This window comes from Stegostoma tigrinum, chromosome 15 (genome assembly GCF_030684315.1).
Source record: "Stegostoma tigrinum isolate sSteTig4 chromosome 15, sSteTig4.hap1, whole genome shotgun sequence".
Classification (NCBI taxonomy): domain Eukaryota; kingdom Metazoa; phylum Chordata; class Chondrichthyes; order Orectolobiformes; family Stegostomatidae; genus Stegostoma; species Stegostoma tigrinum.
The window spans coordinates 58,834,442-58,858,522 of NC_081368.1; the positions used below are offsets into that span (position 1 = coordinate 58,834,442).

At 38.2% G+C, this 24,081-nt stretch overlaps 1 protein-coding gene across 5 annotated transcripts in view; it reads left to right on the forward strand.

Annotated features, from left to right (window-relative positions):
- The window catches only part of diaph2 (diaphanous-related formin 2), a 632,555-nt gene extending 615,616 nt beyond the window's left edge, over positions 1–16,939 (forward strand). For all 5 annotated transcript variants that reach the window (XM_059651484.1, XM_059651487.1, XM_059651485.1 and 2 more), the window contains one exon: positions 15,719–16,939. In XM_059651484.1, coding sequence (XP_059507467.1) covers positions 15,719–15,783 — 65 coding nt within the window. In that variant the 3' untranslated portion in view covers positions 15,784–16,939. The remainder of the gene's footprint in view (positions 1–15,718) is intronic.
- Positions 16,940–24,081: the final 7,142 nt, after the last annotated feature.

A 24,081-nucleotide genomic window follows, 5' to 3' on the forward strand; every position in this document is an offset into this window, starting at 1 on the left:
AGCAAAGGAAAGCACAAACTACAAATCAAAAATTTAAGTGAAGGGGCAGAACACATGACATGAGGTGATAAAACAATGGAAGAAACTATTATTTTGAGAGTTCTGTATGCCTGCATTGTTCATGCTGTAAATTCTGTAAGCAACTGATGTAAGGTGTCATTTAACAACAGACCCCACTAGACCGGCCATTGATTTATAGCCTGACAGAATTCTTTATTTATTTGTTTATTTCAGGATATCTGTCTTTCGCATAAATGCCTTTGAGAAGGTGTGGGAAGCTACTTTGTAAATACACTTCAGAAACAATTAAAATTCAAGCACATTGCAATAGATACGCAAATAGTTCACACCTCAATGATGGCAGATTTGCTACAAATGACTGAACCAATTGGTTTGTTGCCACCATGACAACTTTTATGCCATGTTCACTCATTCGATCAGTTTTTAATTTCTTTTCATTCATGGGATGTGGATGTGACTGGATGGCAAGTATTAATTACCCATTCCTAGTTGCTCTTGACAAGGTGGTAGTGAGTGCCTTCTTGAACCGCTGCAGTCTATGTACTGTGGGTTGACCCGCAATGTCATTAGAGGGAATTCTAGGGTTTTGACCCAGTGACAGTGAAGAAACAGCAATATATTTCCAAGTCAGATTGGTGAATGGCTTGAGGGGGATCTTGCAGGTGGTGGCATTCCCGTTGATCTGCTGTCCTTATCCTTCCACATGGATGAGAGTTTTGAAGCTATTGTTTGAGGATCTTTGGTGAATTTCTGTAGGGCATTTTGTAGAGAATACATACTGCAGCTACTGAGTGTCAGTGGTGGAGGGAGTAGATGCTTGTGGATATGGTGCAAATCATGCAGGTTGCTTTTCCCTGGATGGCGTCAAGCTTCTTGAGTGTTGTTGGAGATGCAGTCATCCAGGCACAGTCTATCACAGTCCTGACTTGTGCCTTGTAAATGATGGACAGGCTATGGGGAGTCAAGAGATGAGTTACTTGCTACGGTATTCTTAGCCTGTGACCTGCTCTTGTAGCCACTCTGTTTATGTGATTACTCCAGTTGAGTTTCTGGTCAATGGTAAGCTCCCAGGATGTTGATAGTGCAGAATTGTTGCGAAGTTGGTAAAGTACTTGTGGTTTGGAAGGCAGAAAGCTTGAATTTGATGTTTGTAAAATGCTTGGGGTGGGAAACTGTGTGTGTTTCCTTTAAATGATAATATGCTTTTTCTACGCTTAGGGAATGAAAAAGGATGTCTTTGGGCAACAGCTTGTGGATTTGTAGGAGAACTTGAGTTGAAACACTTGTACCAACAGAACATACAGTTAGCAAGCCAAGCAGCAGTTTTGTTCTGGGACCAAGACAACATGTTTTGAAGTTAGGTAATCAATTGGAATCAGGCACTTAGATACAAATAACAAATCAAATTTAAAATCCGATAGTTTTGACAACATGGAACCAGTCTTATTGTAAGAAATTGATATGTCATCAAGGGTATAAAAGGAGGGGCAATTGGGCAAAGACAGGAGAACTAACTGTCATCTGCTAGAGTTAACAGCTGTCAGCTCACAAGAGAGAATGGCTAACTCTCACAGTTTTCTCTAAATTTTAGAGAAAGCAGTATCTAAATCAAAGGTACCTAAGGCACAACTAGTTAATATTCCTTATCAGAAGAATCGATGGAGAATGTATACCTGACAGAATATTTGACAGAGAAGGCATAAGGGTGGCATGGTGGCTCAGTGAATAGCACTGCAGCCTCACAGCACCAGGGACCCGGGTTCGATTCCCACCTCGGGGGACTGTCTTGTGTAGAGTTTGCACATTCTCCCCATGTCCGCATGGGTTTCCTCTGGGTGCTGCGGTTTCCACCCACAGTCCAAAGATGTGCAGGTTAGGTGGATTGGCCATTCTAAATTGCCTGTATAGGGGGATGGGTCTGGGTGGGACTCTACAAGGAGCGGTGTGAACTTGTTGGGCCGAAGGGCCTGTTTCCACACTGTAGGGAATCTAATCATAGAATATCCCGGAAGAAACCTAATCTGGCTGTGATTTTGAGAGGCTAAATTCTTTCCTATAAACTTTATTTTATATAAGTCCAACTTGTATTTATTGGAATAGAATAATATTAGAATCTTGTCATATTCGGGAATAGTTAGTTGTTTTATTCGGGAATAGTTAATAGTTGGAAGGATTTTATTTGGTTTCGTAATAATTTAGTTAATTTGTTCACTCTTAGAGTCAGATCAATAAATTGTTACTTGTTAATTGTAAAAGTGAATGTCAGGGATTTATTTTATTTAACCAGTCGAAGTTGCTGAAAGGCGGGTTACACCACTTCCATAGCCCTTTAAGGTGAGGCACTCCTCCTTAGGTATTTCGGTTTTAGTTCTCGGGGTGGGGGGGGTGCGGGTCAACTTCTACTTTATACCAGGATTCAGTGATGGTAACACCATTGAATGTCAAAAGGCAGGGGTTAGATTGTCCTTTATTGATAATGATCATTGTCTGGCATTTGTGTGGCACAAATGTACTTCTGTGAGGACATTGTCCAATTCCAAAGGCACATAACGTGGCAACAAAAACTAGCAACTGATCCACAAGGTTTAAATCTTTAAAATTACAGTTACAATTTTGACATTGAAATATGAAATAAAAACAGAAATTCCAAAATAATTGTTTGCTAAACTTGCATTAAAGCATTATATTGATGAACGGTCACAGAACTAAAGTGTAATTCTAGACAGAATTTAATTCTCCTCCTGTGATAGGTTTGGTGATGGGAGGCTATTTAATTTGGCGAAAGAGGAGCCTGCCACCTTCTATTTTCCACACTCCCCTGCAACCACCCTGGCCCAGAATTTTCTTTCCACCATCAGCTTTGGTGTGAGATCTGAAGTTGAACAATCTCCTCACAGCAGTGAAACTGCAAATTGAAATTAGACCTATAATTACTGTTCGCAGTTTAAGGCATGGTGGTATAGTGATTCAATTGAACCAATAACCCAGTTGCCTAAGCTCATAGTTCAAATTTGTGATTTCAAATCCAACAATAGCAGTGAGGAAATTTAAATTAGGCAGACAGTGGGTGCCATATTCCCCCAGAGGCACTGCCATTCAGTACAGCTGCCAGCTTCTAATTGGCTGGCAATGGCCTCGTGGTATTATTGCCGAGCAGTTAATCCAGAGACCCAGTTAATGTTCTGGGGACCCGGGTTTGAATCCTTTCATGGCAGATGGTGGAATTGGAATTCAATAAGTATCTGGAATTAAGGAACTAATGATGACCATGAACCCATTGTCGATTGTCAGAAAAACTCATCTGGTTCACTAATGTCTTTTAGGGAAGGAAACTGCCATCCTTACCTGGTCTGGTCTACATGCAACTCCAGACCCACAACAATGTGGTTGACTCTTAACTGCCCTCTGGGTAATTAGGGATGGGCAACAAATGCTGCCTAGCAACGCCCTCATCCTGTGAATGAATAAAAAAAAGTTCTTGACTGGTGGTGGTTCCAAATCTGGGATTAATTTGTATGCCATAATGAATCCCCCCCAAAAGTGATGAATCCGAACTATATCTAACCAGCTTTCCAGCCAGCAGAAGAAACCTCATCACCTCCGTTGCATACTGCCTCTGTTTTTCTCTGTACAGATATTGACAGACCTGCTATGTGCTTCCAGCATTTGCTTTTTTAAATTTCAAATTACCAACATTGCAGTTTTTATTTTCTTTGTTAGAATACAGGGATTATTGTTTAAAATGTAATCCACAAGAGGACATTTGCTCTTTATTTGAGGAGTAAATCTACTACAGCCTATTGCTATCTTGTGAAACTTTTCTATTTAAGAAAACAAAAGTTTACTTCTACAAAACCAAATTAATTCTCAACAGCAGATTCGCAACCCCAGTCACAGACATAGTAAGGTTTCTGTGTCTTTCCTTTTGTATCAAATAGAAACAATGAACCTTGAAATTAACGCTGCTGTGACATTCAGCTGATACCCCTCTGACAAGATTAAAAGAATCATTTAAGGACCAAAAATTAATGGTGACTCAAAAGAATATAACAATTACATTGCTAAGTTCACAGCTTGATGATTACTGATTTGTGTTCAGCATTATTTGACATTCAAAGTTGTCAGCCAAGAATTGAGATATGTTTGCTGTTGAAGTTTTGTTCATTTTCAGTGGCGTTAGATTCTTCACATTAAATGATTAATTCCCCTCAAATTAAATGAGCTCAAACATTCTCAACCGGTGTTAGATAATGACCAAGCAGAATTTGATTTGAATTCATTAAAGGTACCCAAGGCCCCTGGAAATAAAGAAATATTTGAGAAGCTTAGGACTAAAGGATTAATATTTGACAAGTGACATCTGATTATAAAACATTAGCATGTTCAATATTCTGCTGTCTGTTTTATGTGTCATAAATTTACTAAACTCTGGATTGGTACTTAAGACTTGTGTTCATTAGCTTAACAATGTTAATGCAGGATTGAAATGAAATATTTAGTGATACAGCGGTCAGCAAATAAATGAACTTGAGGGTGATTTTACGCATATATTTAAAAATATTGAGGCATTCAATTCAATGCCACATTTTAACCATTAAACCTTTCATTGTAGTTTCAATTTCATCCTCTGATCTATGCACAGAAAACATATGGATTAAACTTGAACATCAGTGTGTTGGTTCACAGAATTGTGAAATTTGTTCCGTTAGTTTTTCTGTCCCAAAAGCACAATCAATTATTGATGTTTGCTATTGTACGAGCATATATTTGGTCATGGTGGCAGCCAGAGTACTTAATAAGTTGGGAAATCAAGATGGCATAACTTTCTAAAGAAATTAAATGTGTTGATCTCTTTCTATCTTGAAAGTACATTGGAACCTTTCCAGAGCTCAGTGGGGCAAACAATAACTCCAAACTTACTTGTAAGCTAACTAGTAGAAGACAACTTTGTTAAAAACTGACTATTCCTCAGATGCTTCATTTATTGTGCACAGAAGGGTGTTTAACGATTAATTGCTCCAAGGTTCTTGGTGGCAATCTCTCAGCTAAAAAGAAAATTGGACTCATGGAGTTGCCTTCAAATCCTCAGGACAGTGTAACATAACACTAAAACCTAAAAACCAAAGTTAGTCTTTATAAAATCACATTTATTCCCAAAACATTGGCAGGAATTATTTCCATGTAAATTAATTCAATGTGTCAGCAAGAGAACAGATTTAGAGCACATAAATGCAATCCATCTTGAGAGCTCAGAGAATATCTCAACCATAACTTTGTGAGAACAGTCTGCTTTATTAAAATATTTGTACTTATTCAAGAAAAACATACAGTGCAGCAAACATGTGTTCCAAACTGCACTTGCACTGTGCGATTTCTAGCCATGTTTTTAAGTGGTGCTATTGTGTAATCAACGTCGAATTTCCTGTAGTTACTTGGGTTTGAAAATATTTGCCTACATCTGTACATTCCTGGCAAGTGATCAATGGCACCTCCCACTGTTTTCTGCATTGTCATTTTCAGAGGCCATAATCAAATGTTCTAAATGATACAGAGACAAAAATGCATTTCACAAACTGTTGTCACAGTAAATAATTCTGAAGATTATCCTTCAGCTTTCATATGTTGAATTTCTGATATTTTTTAATTGTTTGATCCAAGCATCTTGTAATGTATTCTTATCAAGTAAGATTTTAGACTGATTGTGAAATGTATATCTATTCACATTCCTCTGTCAATTATTTTGGAATTAAGGCTTGATGGTACAAACAGTTAAACTGTCCCTAATTTTATTAGCTCCAAATATAAACTTGCAAAAAAGGACCAGACATGTTCCTATACTACATCCCAAGTAAATAAAAATTCTAATTTTGTAATTGTTCTGTGTAACACCGCAACATTTATTCAGGTCTACTTGCCAAAAGTTAAGAGTATGATGAAATGCTCTCCACTTAACTTGTTGCGTTCAGCTCCAACAACATTCAAGAAGCTCAACACCATCTGGGAGAAAGTAGCTGCTGAATGACATCTCTTTCACTACCACAGCACAGTAGCAGCAGTGTGTACCAGGTACACAGTGCACTTCAATTCACCGAGGATCCATCAATATCTCTTTGCAAACCTATGACTCATCGTATCTGAAGTTCTCCAGCAGCAGGTGCATGAAAACACCACAGCTTGTAAATTCTCTTCCAAGCCATACAGGATTCTGCCTTGGAATCCGTCTTTACTAAATCAAAAACCTGAAGATCCCTTCCTGAAAGTGTTACAGATGTACCTCACGACCACCAGTTTTTCAGGGAGGCAGCTCTTTATAACTTGCACATGGGCAATTAGGGATGAGTATTAAATGCTAGCCTCGCTGACAACACCTGTATCCTCTGAAAAATAAAAGTTTTTTTGAGATTCCTTTTTATTCAGTAACTGATGAGAAGAACATCTACCCACTTATCAGTTAGAATTTTTTTTCAGTTACTACTGTGATTCAGTTGCTCAGGTTGTCCAAGTTTTTCACTTACTGGAAAAGATCGCCATGTAGATGATAAAACAAGTTCCAGACGTATTAAATTTCTCTGATCGTCTAATAGGTAATCTGTATTAAACGCCATCATTCAAAATTATTCCTTTCTGTTAACATGCATAGCTTTACACCAGAAACGGGCTAAAATCTAAGAATGTATCATGCCTTTGAACAAGCTTGTATTACCAGCTCTAAAATATATTGAATTATGTAAACCAAACCAATCACAGGAGCAGTGCGCAGTACAGACTATGGTGGCTAATTGTTAGAGTCATTTAGGATTGCATCAGATCCTGAAATATGAGAATTATTATTGTTGTAATTAATAAATGTTTCTGACACAGCAGTTGAAATCACCACCACAATATTAACCATAATTAAAATTTCAATCAGGTTTGACTGCAAACAAAATGGTGACATGTTTAGTTTAAGAGCCTAATATGGAAATTGACACAGACTATACGGCAAAAACATCAAAACTGTAACAGACTGGACCAGATTGATTAGGATGTCCAATGTATGCAAGTTGCTTTTAAAATATTCTATGAAGCATTGAATTCTCTATCTAAGCCATTAAGTGAAACATGCAGTTTAAAATTTATCCACATGCCTTTAAGTTATTGGGCATACGCTTATACCTCTGTCCTTGATCAATCAGGCCTAAACCTTACACCATCCTTTTTTTAATCTATCTCAAGCTGTTCTGCATACCCAGCTCCATAGCTCCCTCAAATACCATCCTCAGAGACTTCATTGTTCATATTGCCTGTTAATGAGCTGTTCAAAACTGTTAACCAGTCTATCTGTTCTAATTTCCTATCAGACTGTTGAGCCACAGAGTGATTCACTAAAATAACTCCTATTCTATTCTTACACACTAATTAACTTACATTCCAGCAGAGTTCTAATTAAGCAAGGTTAACTGAAAAGCCCTACGCATTGTAGAATAGTTGATTGTTGTAAGTACGTACCCAGTTGGTCTCCGAATAGGCCTCATCTCACCGTGGTCCCTTCCCGGGCTTGGTAAAGCTGTCATCATCTAGGAATAATCATTCCACTAATTTGTTTTGAGAAATTAAAATTTAGATAGTTGACAGAAAAATTAAACTTATTAAACAGATTCTAGATACTAGGCATTTAAGTAATTTCTACTAGCAATAAGACTGCAGTAGAGATTTGGGTGCTTTTTAAATTAATAATGGTTTATATTGTGACTGTACATAAATAGTTTATCAAAGTGTTCATTGGGTTTTGTTTTACAGCAGCTATTCTCAGTATCCACAATTATCATGTGGCCAAATCAAGTTAAGTTTGTACTTTGGATTTTTTTTGTCACGGTCAAATTTTGAATGTCTGGCTTAAGACCTTGATGCCTGCACACATGAAAGCCTTGCATTTGTTTAAGTATCTAATTTTCCGTTTGAGGTAAATCTGCACTAATTACCTATTTTTCAGTACTAGCTCTCATAACCTTAACTTTTTTTTAATCACATTCTGTTTTTGTGGTGGAAGTTAACTAGCTGTTTACTACACTTGATAAGTTGCTTTCCTCAAATTAAATACTTCACCTTAAGTGCACAGGAATATGAGAAATAGGAGCATGGAAAGATTGTATCACCTGTTGTGTCTACTGTCCTATTCATTATGATTGTTGTCAATCTTGGACTCCAACATGATTTCCTTTCTCACTTCCCATATCAATTGTTTCCCCGAAAGTTCAAAGAATTGCCCATGTCAGCTTTAACTATATTCAGTATGGTGCATCTAGAACCCTGTGGAAGAAAATCCACAGCTTCACTAGCCTGACAGAGGAGAAATTTCTCCTCAGTCTGTGAATGATGCCTCAGCTTGAAACTGTGCCCCATCGTTCTAGATTCCTAGGTCAGAGGAAGCAATGTGTCAGATTGACACTGAGTTAAGAAGACTCCATGAATCTTTAAAAATGGGAGGCGGATGTGGAACTACTGCCTTCATTGTTCACATTTTTTTTAGTGGCGACACAGGTTAGCAGAGCCATTTGAACTTGTTGCTATGTTCAATCAGACCCTATTTGTCCCAGACCATGGGACTTAAGCCAATGTAGGAGGCACAAACCTGAACATTGGACATAAGACATCAGACATACTGTTCTGATTTAGTGTCACATGAAATTTTGTGAAAAATTGTACAATGCTTAATGGGAGCTTTTTCACTATCAAATATGGAGAAGTAAGAAGAGTATTAGGCTGTTCAAAGTTTTTCTATCATCTGTATGAGGCCCCTGAGACTTGTTCATGGGGTGGGTGACTATGAAGGTGGTATAAGGGGATTTCTGATGTGTCAAAAGCTAGTATGGTGGTGGCATTAGCGATGTTAGGGCTGAAGGCGATGGATTCACTTGTACATCTATTTTTTAAAACATTGGCAAAGATTTCGCACTGAGTGCACTAAGTGTTAGGGCAGATGACCATTTGCTAACTATCCCCTCATCTTCCTCACCCCCACCAGTGTGTGACAGAACTGAATCAGGCACCAATTAGGTGTTTAAGCTGTCTCAGGCGAGCTTGCTATTCAGCCAGTAGGCTCTTCAATAATGTCTCACCCTGGTGTATCTGATAGACATGTAGCTGAGTCAGGTCACTAGAGGCCCAGATTGTACAGCCAAGAAAAATTCCATCAGTGAATAGGTATGTTTTTTTTGACGGGGCACTTATTGAGGTGGAGGATCTCAAGGAAAGGGGAATCGGAGACAAAGGGAGCAGAGTGGCTTTCACTGGCCACATGCTTGAACACTCCCCATCGCTTCCTTCAGTTGCTAATAGAGGTAACCCACCACCCCAAAAATCCAGTTGGCAGTTCATTCTGATTTCCCTGTCAGGAAAGCAGCTGCTTTCTCAGCTTCTTAGTTGTATGTATTGTGACACCAGGGGCAGTTTATAAAATGAGATTCGGCCAGCAACCACTTGCTGATTGGGTTGTACAGTTTTGACTTATTGTGGATGCCAATTTCCATCAACCTGGCAATAATTATCTGATTGGATCCTGGGTAACTGAACAGCTTGTACATGTGAATGATACTGGCAGAAGCCCTTAGACTGCTGAAAGGGCATGTAGTGTATCTTTTCACTAAAAACCTGAAACCCAACAAAAGCCAATTTCTCCAGCATCTACAGTTCCTACTATCTCAGAAAGCCAATTTCTTTTCTCCTACCAGTTGCCGTAGCTGTTGCTGTTACCCTATCATGAAGTGAATTTATCATTAGTGAAACAATCTCTTTGTACCATCCATGAATATTTAAGAGAACCTGAAGGAAAATGTCAAAGACCTGAAGACTGTGGGAAACAAAATGAACACTTCATCGAATCCTGAGGACTGGTGCTATTGAACCATTTCCTCAGTATTTATTTTCCATCTCCTATACAGTTTTTTTTGTCTGTCTATGTCTCTGTGTATATGTATGTAGAGCAGGTTTTAGAAAGGAGCTTGAACTTTTGGAGTTATAAGTTGGCAGTTCATCGTTATTTACTGTCGTTGGAATCTATTTATTTAGCAAAATAATTCTTGTGAAGTACAGAAACCTAACCCTGAGTCTAAACAGACAAGTAACTTAAGGACTTTTTGTGTTTGATAGCATCTTTAACTTTTGTGTTAACTCCCGCACCCTACCCCATGAGTTGTGTTCCAATCCCAAGTTTAAAATTAACAATTGATTGCGCACCAATTGCATTTGTAGAAGAAAATTCCAAGCTTCATCTGCCTCCTGGGTATGAAAAAGTGTATCCTTATTTCATTCCTGAAGCATGTAGCTCAGTTTCTTTGACCATGCTCCCAGCCAGCCCAGTCATGGAGACCTCAACTAACAGAAATAATTTCTCCCAATCTAGCCTATCCCTTTTTCACTTGAATATTTTGTTCATATCACCCTTTAACATCAGTATTCCATTGTTGTTTTAGATTAGTTCCCTTACCATGATTTTTTTTTTTAAGCGATTTAGGCACCTTGGGTCACAAAGTCTTTTTAGGTATGAAATTATGTCTAATCTTTCACCATGTAGAAATTATACAGTTTTAAGATTCCTTTCATCCGAGCTGGATAAAGTAATATTTGCTCACATTGAACTCCATTCCACAGTTTTCCTCAATCATTTGATCTGTCACTATCTCCTTCAGGCTGTGCTTCCGTCTATATTGCCTATGATCTTTGTGTAATTGGTGAATTTGGATCTGTGGTTTTCTATCCTATCATCAAAGTCAAGAAGTGCATTGAAGAGGCTACATATATTCACACTGAAGGCCATTGAACAGTACAGCACAGTACAGACCCTTTGGCCCACAATGTTGTGCCGAAAATTTTACCTTAACCCTAAGGTCTATCTAACCTCCACCCCCTACCTTATACTATCATCCATATGCCTATCTAATAGCTGCTTAAATGCCCCTAATGAGGCCAACTCCACTACCCTCTCTGGCAATGCATTCCATGTCCCAACCACTGTCTGAATAAAGAACCTACCTCTAACGTCTCCCTTATATCTACCTCTACTCACTTTAAAACTATGCCCCCTCATAATAGCTACCTCCACCCGAGGAAAAAAGTCTCTGGCTGTCTACACTATCTATACCTCTGATCATTTTGTACACCTCTGTCAAGTCACCTCTCATCCTTTGTTGTTCTAAAGAGAAAATCCCTAGCTCTCTCAAACTTTCGTCATAAGACATTCCCTCCATTCCAGGCAATATCCTGGTAGATTTCCTCTGCACCTTTTCCAATGCTTCTACATTTTCCTCTTTCTTTATTCTTGGGCAAGAAGAAAACATCAATGAATCTCACCTTTCTCACTGAGAAAAGAACTGTAGAGACAACCAGTCTCTTTTGCATCGCTTTGACAATGGCCTAAGCAATTAGAGTTGACTTACCTAGTTTGAAGTTAATCTATTAATGAAGATAATTAACATCTCCACGCCAACCATAGTCCATACTATCAGTATCATTTTCTGTTGCTGTATAAATTCTTGTTTCGTTCAGAAATTGGTTATAGTGTGTTTCAGTCTGAATGAGTGCAAGATAAAAAAGCTTAAACTTCTTGCCTGTTTTTAAAAATTATATGAGCCATTAACGATGCAGTGATTAGTTGATGCTCCAGCACAGATCCTTGTGAGCATCACTGGACAAATCCTGCTAATTACTGAATCTGCTGATTGTGTCTGCAATCTATTTCTTTCAGCTCTACCAAGATCCTACAAAGTAAATAATTTTTCCTCAATTCTATGCTCTTTCAACTTCAGTTAACTATCTCTTATTAGGGACATTATCAGATGCCTCTAGAAATTTGCTTAAAAGGTAACTTACATCCATTGACATTGTGCTATCAATGTGCTATTCTTGTTAACTAATTAATTATTATGCCATTTGCTTTAAAGAAACAGATATTAGTAACTGTTCATGATCAGATTTTAACTCGTAGTTAGAAGAACATGGTGATTGCTACAAGTGGCCTCATTGTGGACAGGAGCTGTCTGTATTGATAAGTCTTTCAGATCTGAATTCTCCTGATAACAGGCACTGATTATTAACGTGGAACAGTTCATGTCACTGTGTTTAGCCTTTCTGTAGATCTTTAGTCTGATTTTGATACTTATCCTTATGTTATCATATTAACGTTAATTCAGTCTTTAAAAAAAACTCCATTGTTGCTTTTCTTGCGAGGACAATGTATATGTTGTGTATTTAAGTTTGATTTTACAATGGTAGAAGACTTGATTTGCCCTGACATGTCCATGACCAAAAAACATTTAACCCGCACAAGAAAATGGACCATTTTCCATGATAAGAGAACTTGGAGAGTAAGGAGAAAAATAAAGCATTGGAAATTAAATAGTTGAGGTGGACTACCATCTTGTGATTTGTTTCCATCCATAACATTGGACATATCCCAATGCTGTTTGTAATCCTGTTCACTAAGACACATTCAATTTTCCTTTTATTCTTAACAACTGCCCCATTACGTTGTGCTCATAGAGATTAACTCTATTGAACAAAAGCTTTGACAGCTTCTTAGCATTATAAAGTAATACCGGGGCAGTTACTCAATATGAACAGAAAGCTTCCTTCCTCTCTGACATAAGAGAAAGCCACATCGGGAACACCGGATACAATAGACTTGGTTGCAGGAGATACAGGTGTTGCATCTTTTACGTTAACCACCTCCCTCACCTCCATCTGGGGCCCTAAAACAGCCCTTCCAAGTGTTACAGAGTATCACCTGAATCTCCTCCAACCTCTATTGCATCCAGTGCTCCTGATGTGGTCTTCTATAAGTTGGTGTGACCAAATGTTGACTTAAGTGACCATTTCACCAAGCATCTCTGTCTGGCCTGTAACAGCCAACCTAACATCCTGGTCACTGCCCAGTTCAATTCACTGCCCCACTCCACCTCAGACATGTCCGTCCTCAGCCTCCTCCAGTGTCGCTGTGATTTGGAACGCGGATTTGAAGAACAACATCTTATCCCCTGCCTGGACACCCTACAGCCCAGAGGACTTAACATAGCTCTCTAAATTCCCATCCATTCCCTGGCTCCCCTTGGGAGCTCAAGTGCTTCCACCTGCTGAATGGCTAGCAGCTCTCATTGGCCAAGACTTCAGTCCCCTGGTGGTATTGCTGCTGCCTCATTGGCTTGTGGTTTGGTGGGATTTCCTGAGAAGAGGCCACCTGTGTCTCTTGCTAGCTGCCCAGCTGGCAGGCCAGAGCCCTAACATCATGACAAAACTTCACCCAGTGAATATATGTCTGAAGCTAATCTACAAATTAATTTTCTTATCAAAGTCACCTGAAGAAAGGTTTCTTTCCCAATTTAAAGTAGAAGCTCCTGGCACATAATTGGGCACACAGTGCAAAATGTTTGCCATGTTCGGGTTGTGTATTCTGAAATAACTCCACAGAGGTCGGTATCCTGTTGTCAAGTCACCTTTTATTTAGTCCTTGATGTTAATCCAGCTCCCTCACAGACAGAACTCGGTGTAAAAAGGATAATAAAATGTGAGGCTGGATGAACACAGCAGGCCAAGCAGCATCCCAGGAGCACAAAAACTGACGTTTCGGGCCTAGACCCTTCATCAGAGAGTGGCTCTGATGAAGGGTCTAGGCCCGAAACGTCAGTTTTTGTGCTCCTGGGATGCTGCTTGGCCTGCTGTGTTCATCCAGCCTCACATTTTATTATCTTGGATTCTCCAGCATCTGCAGTTCCCATTATCTCGGTGTAAAAAGGATGTCTGTCTCTTCTGTTCTTATCTGTCAGCGAGGGCTCCCTGATTGGACCAGGTTAAAAGCCTCAATCAGGGAACTCCTATTCTAATGTGTCCACCTGGCTACCCTCATTATAATCAGTATGTATTGCTGACAAAAATATTATTTGAGTTTTGTTTGCACAAGGTGTGGATGCTTATTGAGAATAATTGTTTTATTTGGTCCACATAAGCTACACTTAGCATAAGAAATAAGCTCTCTCTGCTTTGGGTTATGAAATCTTGACAGCCAATGGAGATGTTGACTGAATTGAAACGTAAAAGGGAGAATTTGACCCGTTCCTTATTCCAGAATGGAACCCATTGGCAATCCAGAAACTGCCTGTATATAATTGCATTAGAAACTTTATGCAGAAAAGTTTGTTACCCCTATTATGAGAGCTTATAAATTCTTCCACCAGTTGACTGGTATCTATTTTGTATATTTCTGCAGTTTAAGTTTGAACTTTAGCTGGGGGTAGATCTACATTCTTTCATACTAATGCGTGGTATGCTGATCCAAGAGAGCACTACTTACACCATCTCGCACAGTTTACAAATTGTGCTTGATAACAGAAATTGAATTCACTGAATTACTTCCGTCAGATGACTATTGTATATCTGTTCAGCACGTGTATTGTATTGATTTTCAAAGATGAAGTTTTGGACATGAACATCCTGCAAAAAAACCTTTTGTTGGCATTGTTCGGCATTGTATTAATTTTCTTTGAAGTTGGCACATTTGTTTGCTGCCTTATTAGGAGTTTTTGTTTAAAGAATACTACTAATCAGTTGCACTTTTAGTTATGTAAGTGTACAATTTTGCAGGATCTTCAGTTTCAGGGTTTTCTCTGGGATGGTCGCATTGCTGCAAATAAATAATTGTGTAATAGGTGTCGTCCTAAAATGCATTTTACTATTTTCAATAAGCTCTTATTTTATTTATATACTGTATGAGCTCACTGCAGAGCAGCGCCGTCCCAGTTCAACAATGAGAAAGATCATCAACTGGAGGAGAAAAAGCTTTGTGATTTATATATGGTACTTATCCATACATCAGTCTTCCAGAAAAGAGAACAAAGAGCATCTCTTCGGCAGCTTATTTTATGTTTTACATTTGTTTATGATGGTGTAGTAAATAATGCACTTATAGCAAATGTCATATATTAGATTATCTCATTGAAAGAGCATCTATGTCTTATTGTCTTATGTAGTTTCATGGCCGTACAAAATGGACGCTAGTGGAATTGCTGTAATTTTAGTGAATTAGCTCTATTATGCTAAGCCTTAGGTAGCAGAACTGACGTGTTTGTTGCAGTAATGCTTTTATAGCTTGGCTCCAGATGCTACAAGACACATCAATCACTTTGCAGCCAAGAGTACCTTGCCAAAGATGCTCTCAATAGAATCCACTGTCCAAATTCAAACTCCAGTGTTACTGGTAGTGGAACGGTTAATATTATGGATCATAGGCATCCTACATGAAAGGGAGCCAGCAGACCTTGTGTGCATTTCTACCATTCAATCTTTGTTGCTTTGCTGCTTTTGCTTTTAACGGTCACTGTACATTTTTACCACTGTGTAATTCCGTCCCCAAAGGTGGCTGAAATGCACTTCGTTGTCACCTTGATGGATTCCTATTATATTGGCAATTTTAGTTGGAATTTCTGCTTCATAACCGTCCAAGATAATGTGTCTGTGCATTCTCTTTCTGCTAAATCACATTGCTCGTAAGAACATTGTTTTACAGATTCTCAAATGCATTTTAGCATCAATATAATCTACACTTGCTATTCTTTCTATTTCTATTTTCATAGCAGTTTTATGTTTTCAATTTTACTTTCATGTTTTGCTATTTTCTTTCGAAGACTTGCCAGTAAAATCCAAATGTTTGATTTTATATTTCTTGTCACAGAAAATAGGCGCATTACTTTGGAGAGGTCACGTTCACGACACAATGGAAATACGACGTTTGCGTGATCCCAAGGTGCTAAAGGACTGAAGTTTGAAGATTATTTAATACCAACCCTTGGGCATCAGAGCAACTCAAAAAATTTAGTGCAGACAATTATCTGTGGACGCTGAGACAGAAGATCCAAAGGAATCATGAAAACATTGTATCTGAGAATGCACAAAGTTGAGCATTGTCTTCTGTCACTTCAGAAAATTTTAATTTTTATATTGTGACTAACTGACCTGAAATTGCGAACAGGTAACTTTGTCCATTGTGTTCTGAAACTCATTTCAATTTTTTGCGTATAAAAAAAATATTCAAATGCTTGGGATCCCCATTCAGTGTGATTCAGATTATTTTCCGTCTGCACATTAGAGTGTGTATTTTACATGAGTTGGTTCAAAGTTATTCTGCTTTGGGGTCATGGACTGTTATCAAAATAACCAAAGTCTGAACACACTCAGCATATCAACTGTGGCAAAATAGTCCTCTCTTGCTCTGTCGTCTTTCAGGAGGATTTATTTTACATTTCTATTTTCCCTAAAAGAAGTATTTTTCTTGAGCAAAAATATTTTCTAATTATGCACTTGTATGTACTTTATATGCATATTTTCAGGAAACAAAATGATGAATGCAGCATTCTTATTTTGTCACTGCCTATCACGAGACTGACATCTGTTAAGTAGTGTCTGTATTACATGATTTCTTAAGACACATGCAAAATACATTAAGCATGAGTTGTTTTAATATCACATAGTTATTGTACAGTGTGCTTTGCTGCAGTGAAAGTTTGTTCGTATCCACATTGTGCAATAGCAATGTTGCAACACTCATTTTATAGAAATTATGATTTTGGAAATTGCATCATAAAATGCATTCCATTTAAACATGTTTTAAGTATTATAAGCAGATCTCAGCAGCAGTTGAGATGTGCGTTTAAATGATCAGATGAATTCAATACTCATTTTAACTTTCATAACCAGTTTATATGTTAGCAAATATCTTCACTTCATATAACAATTAAAAATAGTCAACCAAGTCCCAAACCATTAAATATATAGTAAAGGTATGTTGTAAATGAATTTGCAAATACTTAACAGAGTTGCTTGTCTTATATAAATGAAAATAGAATGTATATCAGCTCAATGCCTTTAATGTTTAAAATAAAATTGATATTATCAAGATTGTTGTCATTTAAAGTATTTCCAGTATTCACACAGCACCTGTTTTCTTCTCAATTCAAAGTAAAACCACAAGTGAATTCTACTGCTGAGAAAGCAAGCCTTCATCTTGCAGACATCTCGAATGGTCCCATTGTTTCTGACTGACCTTTTTTGCCCTACATTGCTGCTGCGTTTGTTTTCAGGCCAGTAGACCAGACATGCCCTTTTGTTGATGGAACTATTCAATTCATATTCTAATTATGCAAGAGACTGGTCTACTTCCTACCACAGATGTTGTCTGGGTAATGTTTAGAGTGATAGTTAACTCTTTCATTGATGTTACTTATGCCCCAAGGCAAAGAACTTAAGTGGTAACTTTAAACCTTTATTTCACAATGTCTTTGTTTTTACGAAATTCTTCTTGTCACTTGATTATCATTGACTGTACTTCTTTCCTGTTTAAATGCTGTGATTCAATAGTTGGGATATAATTTTGCCACGGAGTCATTCTTAGAATTACACAAAAGAAAAATGATTTTCCAACAGTCTGCTGTGGTTTTCTGTCTCCAGAGTTTATTGTCCTTTATTGTCCAATGTATGTATGTCCTTCTGTTTAAAAGCATCATCAGAAAGATGTGTACAGTTTAGTTCCAAATGCCAGAGGAAACTATGCCTTTGAGAGATTTCAACTCTGGAGACAGCTGGACAAATGGTAATGACAGAATATATAATGGTAAGTTAAAGTCTGGAATTACCCCTGCAAATTAGACAGAGTCAAGCAGAGATTGGAGAAAAATCACGATGTTAGCCAATAACACTAGATTCCTCTCCACTCACAGTAAGAATCAACTGACATTGTGCAGATTTGTAGGGGGTGGGTGAACTTATGATTAAACTGATTCTGGAATTAATCAGGCATTATAGAGCTCAAATATGGTATGAAAAAGTAGTATCAATTTTAAGGAATAGTTGTACTTAACAAAAATTGAGCAAGTTTCATAGCAAAGCCTTTGAACTACATGACAAAACTACTCAACAAGATTTCATGAGCTCTTGCCTTCTAAGAGTATCATAGAAAAGTTAAGTGGACTCTTTCCTACTTTTGTGCTTCTACGAGCCTCTTGTTACCATTGATCCTCGTTCAGCTAGAATCATAAGATGATCAAGGCCACATACTTCCCCTGACACTGATAGTGATATTTAAGCATGACTTGTCAGCAAAAAAGTACGCACATGTGGAAACTTAAAAGTTTTTTTCGAGTTCTGTTGCTTAAAAAAAAACTAAAACTGGTCCAAATAAAGTAGAGATACAAATAAAGATCAAATCTAGGGTTGAATTAAGTAAAATTTTATGATGGAAATAAATTTTCTGTCTTAAACCAGAAAACTTTGCTTCCATCAGAAATAAATTCCATGATAATGACAGCACTTTCAACATTTCGATGCAAAAGACAAAGCTCAAGCATTCACGGCAATCTTCAGCCAGAAGTGCTGAATGGATGATCCATCATGGCCTCCTCCAATGGTCCCCGGCATTACGGATACCAGTCTTCAGCTAATTTAATTCACTCCGCGTGGTATCAAGGAGTTGTTAGAGACATTGGACACTGCAAAGTCGACAAGCCCTGACAACATTCTGGCAAAAGTACTGAAACCTTGGGCTTCAGAATTTGCCGCTCCCCTAGCCAAGCTGTTCCTGTACAGTTACGACACTGGCTTCTACCCGACAATGTAGAAAACTGCCCAGCTATGTCCAATACATAAAAAGCGAGACAAATCTAATCTGGACAGTTACTGCCCCATCAGTCTACTCTCAATCGTCAGTGTAATGATGGAAGGTGTCATCAACAGTGCTATCAAGCAGTACCTGCTCAGCAATAAACTGCTTAGTGATGCCCTGTTTGGGTTCTGCAAGAGCCACTCAGTTCCTGACCTCACTACAACCTTAGTTCAAGTGTGGACAAAAGAGCTGAATTCCAGAAGTGAGGTGAGAGTGATAGCCTTTGACATCAAGGTTGCATTTGACTGAGTGTGGCATCGAGGAGCCTAGCAAGATTAGTGGGTATAAGGGGGCAAACTCTGTACTGGTTGGAATTATAGCTGGCATATAGAAAGATGGTTGTGATTGTCAGAGGTCAGTCATCTCAGCTACAGGACATTTCTGCAGGAGTTCCTCAGGGTAATGTCTTAGGCCCAACCATTTTCTGCTTTACCAATGACTTTCCCTCCATCATAAGGTCAGGGTGGGGATGTTTACTGATGATTGCACAATGTTGAGCACCATTTGCAGCTCCTCAGATACTGAAGCAGTCCTGTTCCTGCAACAAAAACAAAGTTGCTGGAAAAGCTCCGCAGGTCTGGCAGCATCTGAGAAGGAAAAGACAGAGTTAACATTTTGGGTCCAGTGACCTTTCCTCAGATGCAACAAGACCTGTTCAAACGCAACAAGATCTGGACAATGTCCAGGCTTGGGTTTCAAAGTAGCAAGTAGCATTCACATCACTCAAATGCCAGGCAATAACCATCGCCAATAAGAGACAGTCTACCCACTACTCCTTATTATTCAATGGCGTTAACATCACTGAATCCCCCACTATTAACATTCTGGGAGTTACCATTGGCCAGAAACTCAACCGGACTCACCACATAAACACAGTGACTACAAACTCAGGACAGAGGCCAGGAATACTCTGGCAACTCTCTTCCTGAATCCCCAAAACCTGTCCACCACCTACAAGGCACAAGTCAGGAGTGTATTGGAATACTCTCAACTTGCCTGGATGCGTGCATTTGCAACAACATTCAAGCTTGTCACTGTCCTGGACAAAGCTTGATTAGCATTACATCCACAAACTTCCATTCCCTTCACCCTTGACGCTCAATAGCATCAATACCTACAAGATGCACTGCAGAAATTCGCCAACAATCCTCAGACTGCACCTTCCAAACCCACTTCCATCCAGAAGGATAAGAGCAGCAGATAGATTGGAACACCACCACCTTCAAGTTCCCCTCTCAGCATCCTGACTTGGGGGAATATATCGCTATTTCTTCACTACCCCTGGGTCAAAATCCTGGAATTCTGTCCCTAATGACATTTTGGGTCAAACCACAACAGATGGACCTCAACAGTTTGAGAAGGCAGCTCACCAACACCTCCTTAAGGGCAACTACGAACAAGCAATACATGCTGGCCAGCTACACCCATGTTCTGCAAGTGATAAATAAAAAAAACAAAATGCACATGGTAATTTCATTAAATATTGTTTCAAACATTTTTAAATTTCTAAATTTGGCTATTTATTTTATAATGAATTGGTTACATATCTTCTTGATGTACAAGCAAGCAAATCACCTTAATCATGTGGCCTTGATGTCAAATCAGAGAAAATCTGTACTTGAGAGAGAATAGTTTTGAAATTATTTTGAACTTGCACATAACTCAGTTTCTGGATTATTACCTACAGATATTTTCATTAGCTATTTTTTCCTGTGCATTGTATGGGAATTCCTTAATGAAAGAAGAAACAAATTATTGAATTTCTAGAGCACTTTATCAACCTCTGAATGTCACAAATTGCTTAATTTGTGTCATTAATTTGGGATTAGTTGCAGAGGAAACTGGTTTCTGGAACAGCCCCAGCATAAAATCATCACAGTTTTCCAGTGTGCTATGTTTCCAGTCTATCTCCTTTACTGTTTTCTTTCTGTTAATTTTATTTCACTGAGGCATGTATCTTTTGCATTGATGAACATTCATCAATTGTGCAGTGATGTCATTTTCACTATTTGTAAAGATATTAATTGGGTCTTTTAAACATATTTTTAGAATTACCTGGAGATTTTATATGTGATTGAAATGTGTTTTTGTAGGTCGTTTTATTCATTTTAATCTTTGATCGTTTGTACAAAAGGATCTATTTGAAAACTACTTGCCGGGTCTATACATTAAATTGCACATGTTACAGTGAATCCCTGTGTACTTCAAAAACTGTTATTGACATAACTAGAATAAATAAAATAAACATAACATGCAAATTTTTAAACATGTGGTGTGAATGTGCATTTCAGTCAAACATTAGAAATTGTTGATAATTCTCATATCTCTTGTTTTACACTGAACTAGTCAGTATTCCTGAAAATTCCAGGAGAAACAAGAAAGTGAAGTCCTTGCAAGTTGTGAGGTTAGATTTTTAGACGCATGACATAAGTATACATGTTTACAAAGTATGTATGTTTAAGAAGTATATATTTGCTAATGTTCATTCTGGCTACAATAAAATAATTGGTGAATTTTGAAAGCAAAATATTTTCTTCTGAATTTCTTTTTAGATTTATTGCAAAACCTAATTCTATGGTAGAACTTTTAATGTCACATCAGCCTTCATGTTTTAATATTATGGACTGTTTAATGAGTATTCATTTCACTTTATGGTCATTGAATATTCCCAATTTAAAGTTGTCACAATAGCAAGGTCACATTTATTAACAGCTATCAACATATTGAACATTATGTAAAGACTTGGACCAGTCTTCTTTAAAGGCTGTAAGAACTTATCTTGACTTGTCATTTGTGAAGATGAAATTAATATATGAAGCATAAAATAATCTTTACATTTATTGTAGTTTTCATCAGGATTTATTTAACTGCCAAGACTGAAAATTTTGTTGAATACTCAAATACATTGGATGAAGACACTTATTCATTAAGTTGAATATGGATGATGGATTAGTGCTGTCTATAAATAATGCATTAATAAATTTGCCCTTCACTGTGATAAGATTTATTTGAATATGGATCTGGCTTAACAAGGTGATGACAACTGATTTTGCACTGATCATTTTTATTTGAAGGCATTTTCTTCAATAATTCTGAAGATCCTCTTGTACAAGTTTTAAAATGTACTGTGAGAATGATCCATGCTAAACAGGATGATTGTAGTAGGTATTACTGTGTGTAACAAAATAGGTCACGTATTCTGTAGGTGCCCCCTACCACAATGAAAGCACATGCAGGAACACAGCATTTTGATCAGTTGAGATTACTGGCCCCACCTGTACGTGTATCAGTGAGTATTTTGGCATCTGAGCAGGAGCAGTCGGTTGGTGGGGAATAGACATGGCAGCATGATTCCCCAGTTCTGGAAAGAACACCTCCTCAAGCAGGGTAGCAGCTAAAGACTGTTCTCTGGTGGCACTGGTGAGGTAAGGGCAATGAAGGAGTGATACCAGAGTAGATGACACAATAGACGGGGAGATTTGCTTTGTCAACCCATTATTCCCACTCAACTGGGTGCATTTCCACGTGGTTACTTCTTACAGTCTGTCACAAGGAGCTGATGTCATAGATCATGACTACATAAGTAGAAGGGTGGGATTTTTGGCATTATGGATAATCACTTTGAATAAAATAATGTGAAGTGGTTACTGGGTGATGACATTGCAATGCCACCCTCCATTGTTGTCATCAGATGGTCATTGGTGGAGTAGACTCATTGGTCTGAATGGCCTCCTCCTTCTGCACTGTGAGTACAATGAGTTAAAATATCATTATAGCATACTAGGTGGAAAAATCTGTGAAGAATCAGACACTTAGAGATGAGGAAAGCCTGTAAAACTGAGATTTAGGTAAATTAGATTTCCTACAGTGTGGAAACAGGCCCTTTGGCCCAACAAGTCCACACCGCCCCTTGAAGCATCCCACCCAGACCCATTCCCCTATAACCTCCACACCCCTGAACACTACGGGCAATTTAGCATGGCCAATCCACCTAGCCTGCACATCTTTGGACTGTGGGAGGAAACTGGAGCACCTGGAGGAAACCCACACAGACATGGGGAGATTGTGCAAACTCCACACAGACAGGTGCTCGAGATGGGAATCGAACCCGGGTCCCTGGCCCTGTGAGGCTGCAGTGCTAACCACTGAGATGAAGAGTTTGGAACATGCCATCAGCTTAGGAAATTGTAGCTCAAAACACCAAATAATATGTATGTTGAAACAGTTTTCTCTCTATATGGCAATTTGTGGGGCAATCAGAAGTCTGTCTGCCTTTATGGGCACCCAGAAAAATCAAATTTGATCATCGAGTGGAGGAATTTGAGTTATATTCATTCCCAATAAAACACATAACAATTTAACACCATCTGTTGTGCATCAAACAAAGTTAAATTTCTAGGTCAATATCATCACAACATTCTGTCAATTGTTAATCATTAAATTGAATACAGTAGCACAGTTATGGTTAGAACTTTATGGTTATTACTCAATATGTCTTAAAGCTTTTTTATTTCAACCCACCTGGGCCTGGATCTTGCAAATGCTGTTGAGCAGCAATGTTGATGCAAATTTTGTTGCAACCATAACCATGGTGAACCTACCAACAGTTGAACAGAGAGAAAAGACTCCTTTACTGGGGAGTCCAGAACAGGGGCCATAACTTGAAAGTAAGCTAGGCTGTTCTAGGGTGAAGTCAGGAAGCAGTTGCACACAGGGGGAAAGTCTAACTCAAAATGTTCTATTATTGAAACACATTCACTTTGTTGCAGATTGAAGAAAATCATGTGTTTTGCAGGTTATTTAAAATCTTAATTATATTATGACGTCTTTTTCAAAGCTATTTGGAGTGATAATTACAGTATTAAATTTGTGTTAATGAGTGCATAACGTATCATTATAATGTGTTTTATATAAAAAAAACCTACAATCTATTATGGCGTGAATTCTAAAATGTCAAATGTATCCTTCTTTAAAAAAAATCAATTTGGACAGAGTCAACTTGAAATTCTTGACTATTAAGTGAGACAAAACTTATCAAGGGAGAGATTTTTACGAAGACATAATAGGAACTGCCTATGCTGGAATCAGAGATAACACAGTGTGGAGTTGAAGGAACACAGCAGGCCAGGCAGCATCAGAGGAGCAGGAAAGTTGATGTTTCAGGTTGGGACTCTTCTTCAGAAATCATTTTTACTAGTTTCCAAAACATAAACCAGATATCAGGGTTTTGTGTGAAGATAACAAACAGAATTTGGTAGTGATAATAGGAACTGCAGATGCTGGAGAATCCAAGATAATAAAATGTGAACACAGCAGGCCCAGCAGCATCTCAGGAGCACAAAAGCTGACGTTTCGGGCCTAGATCCTTCATCAGAGAGGGG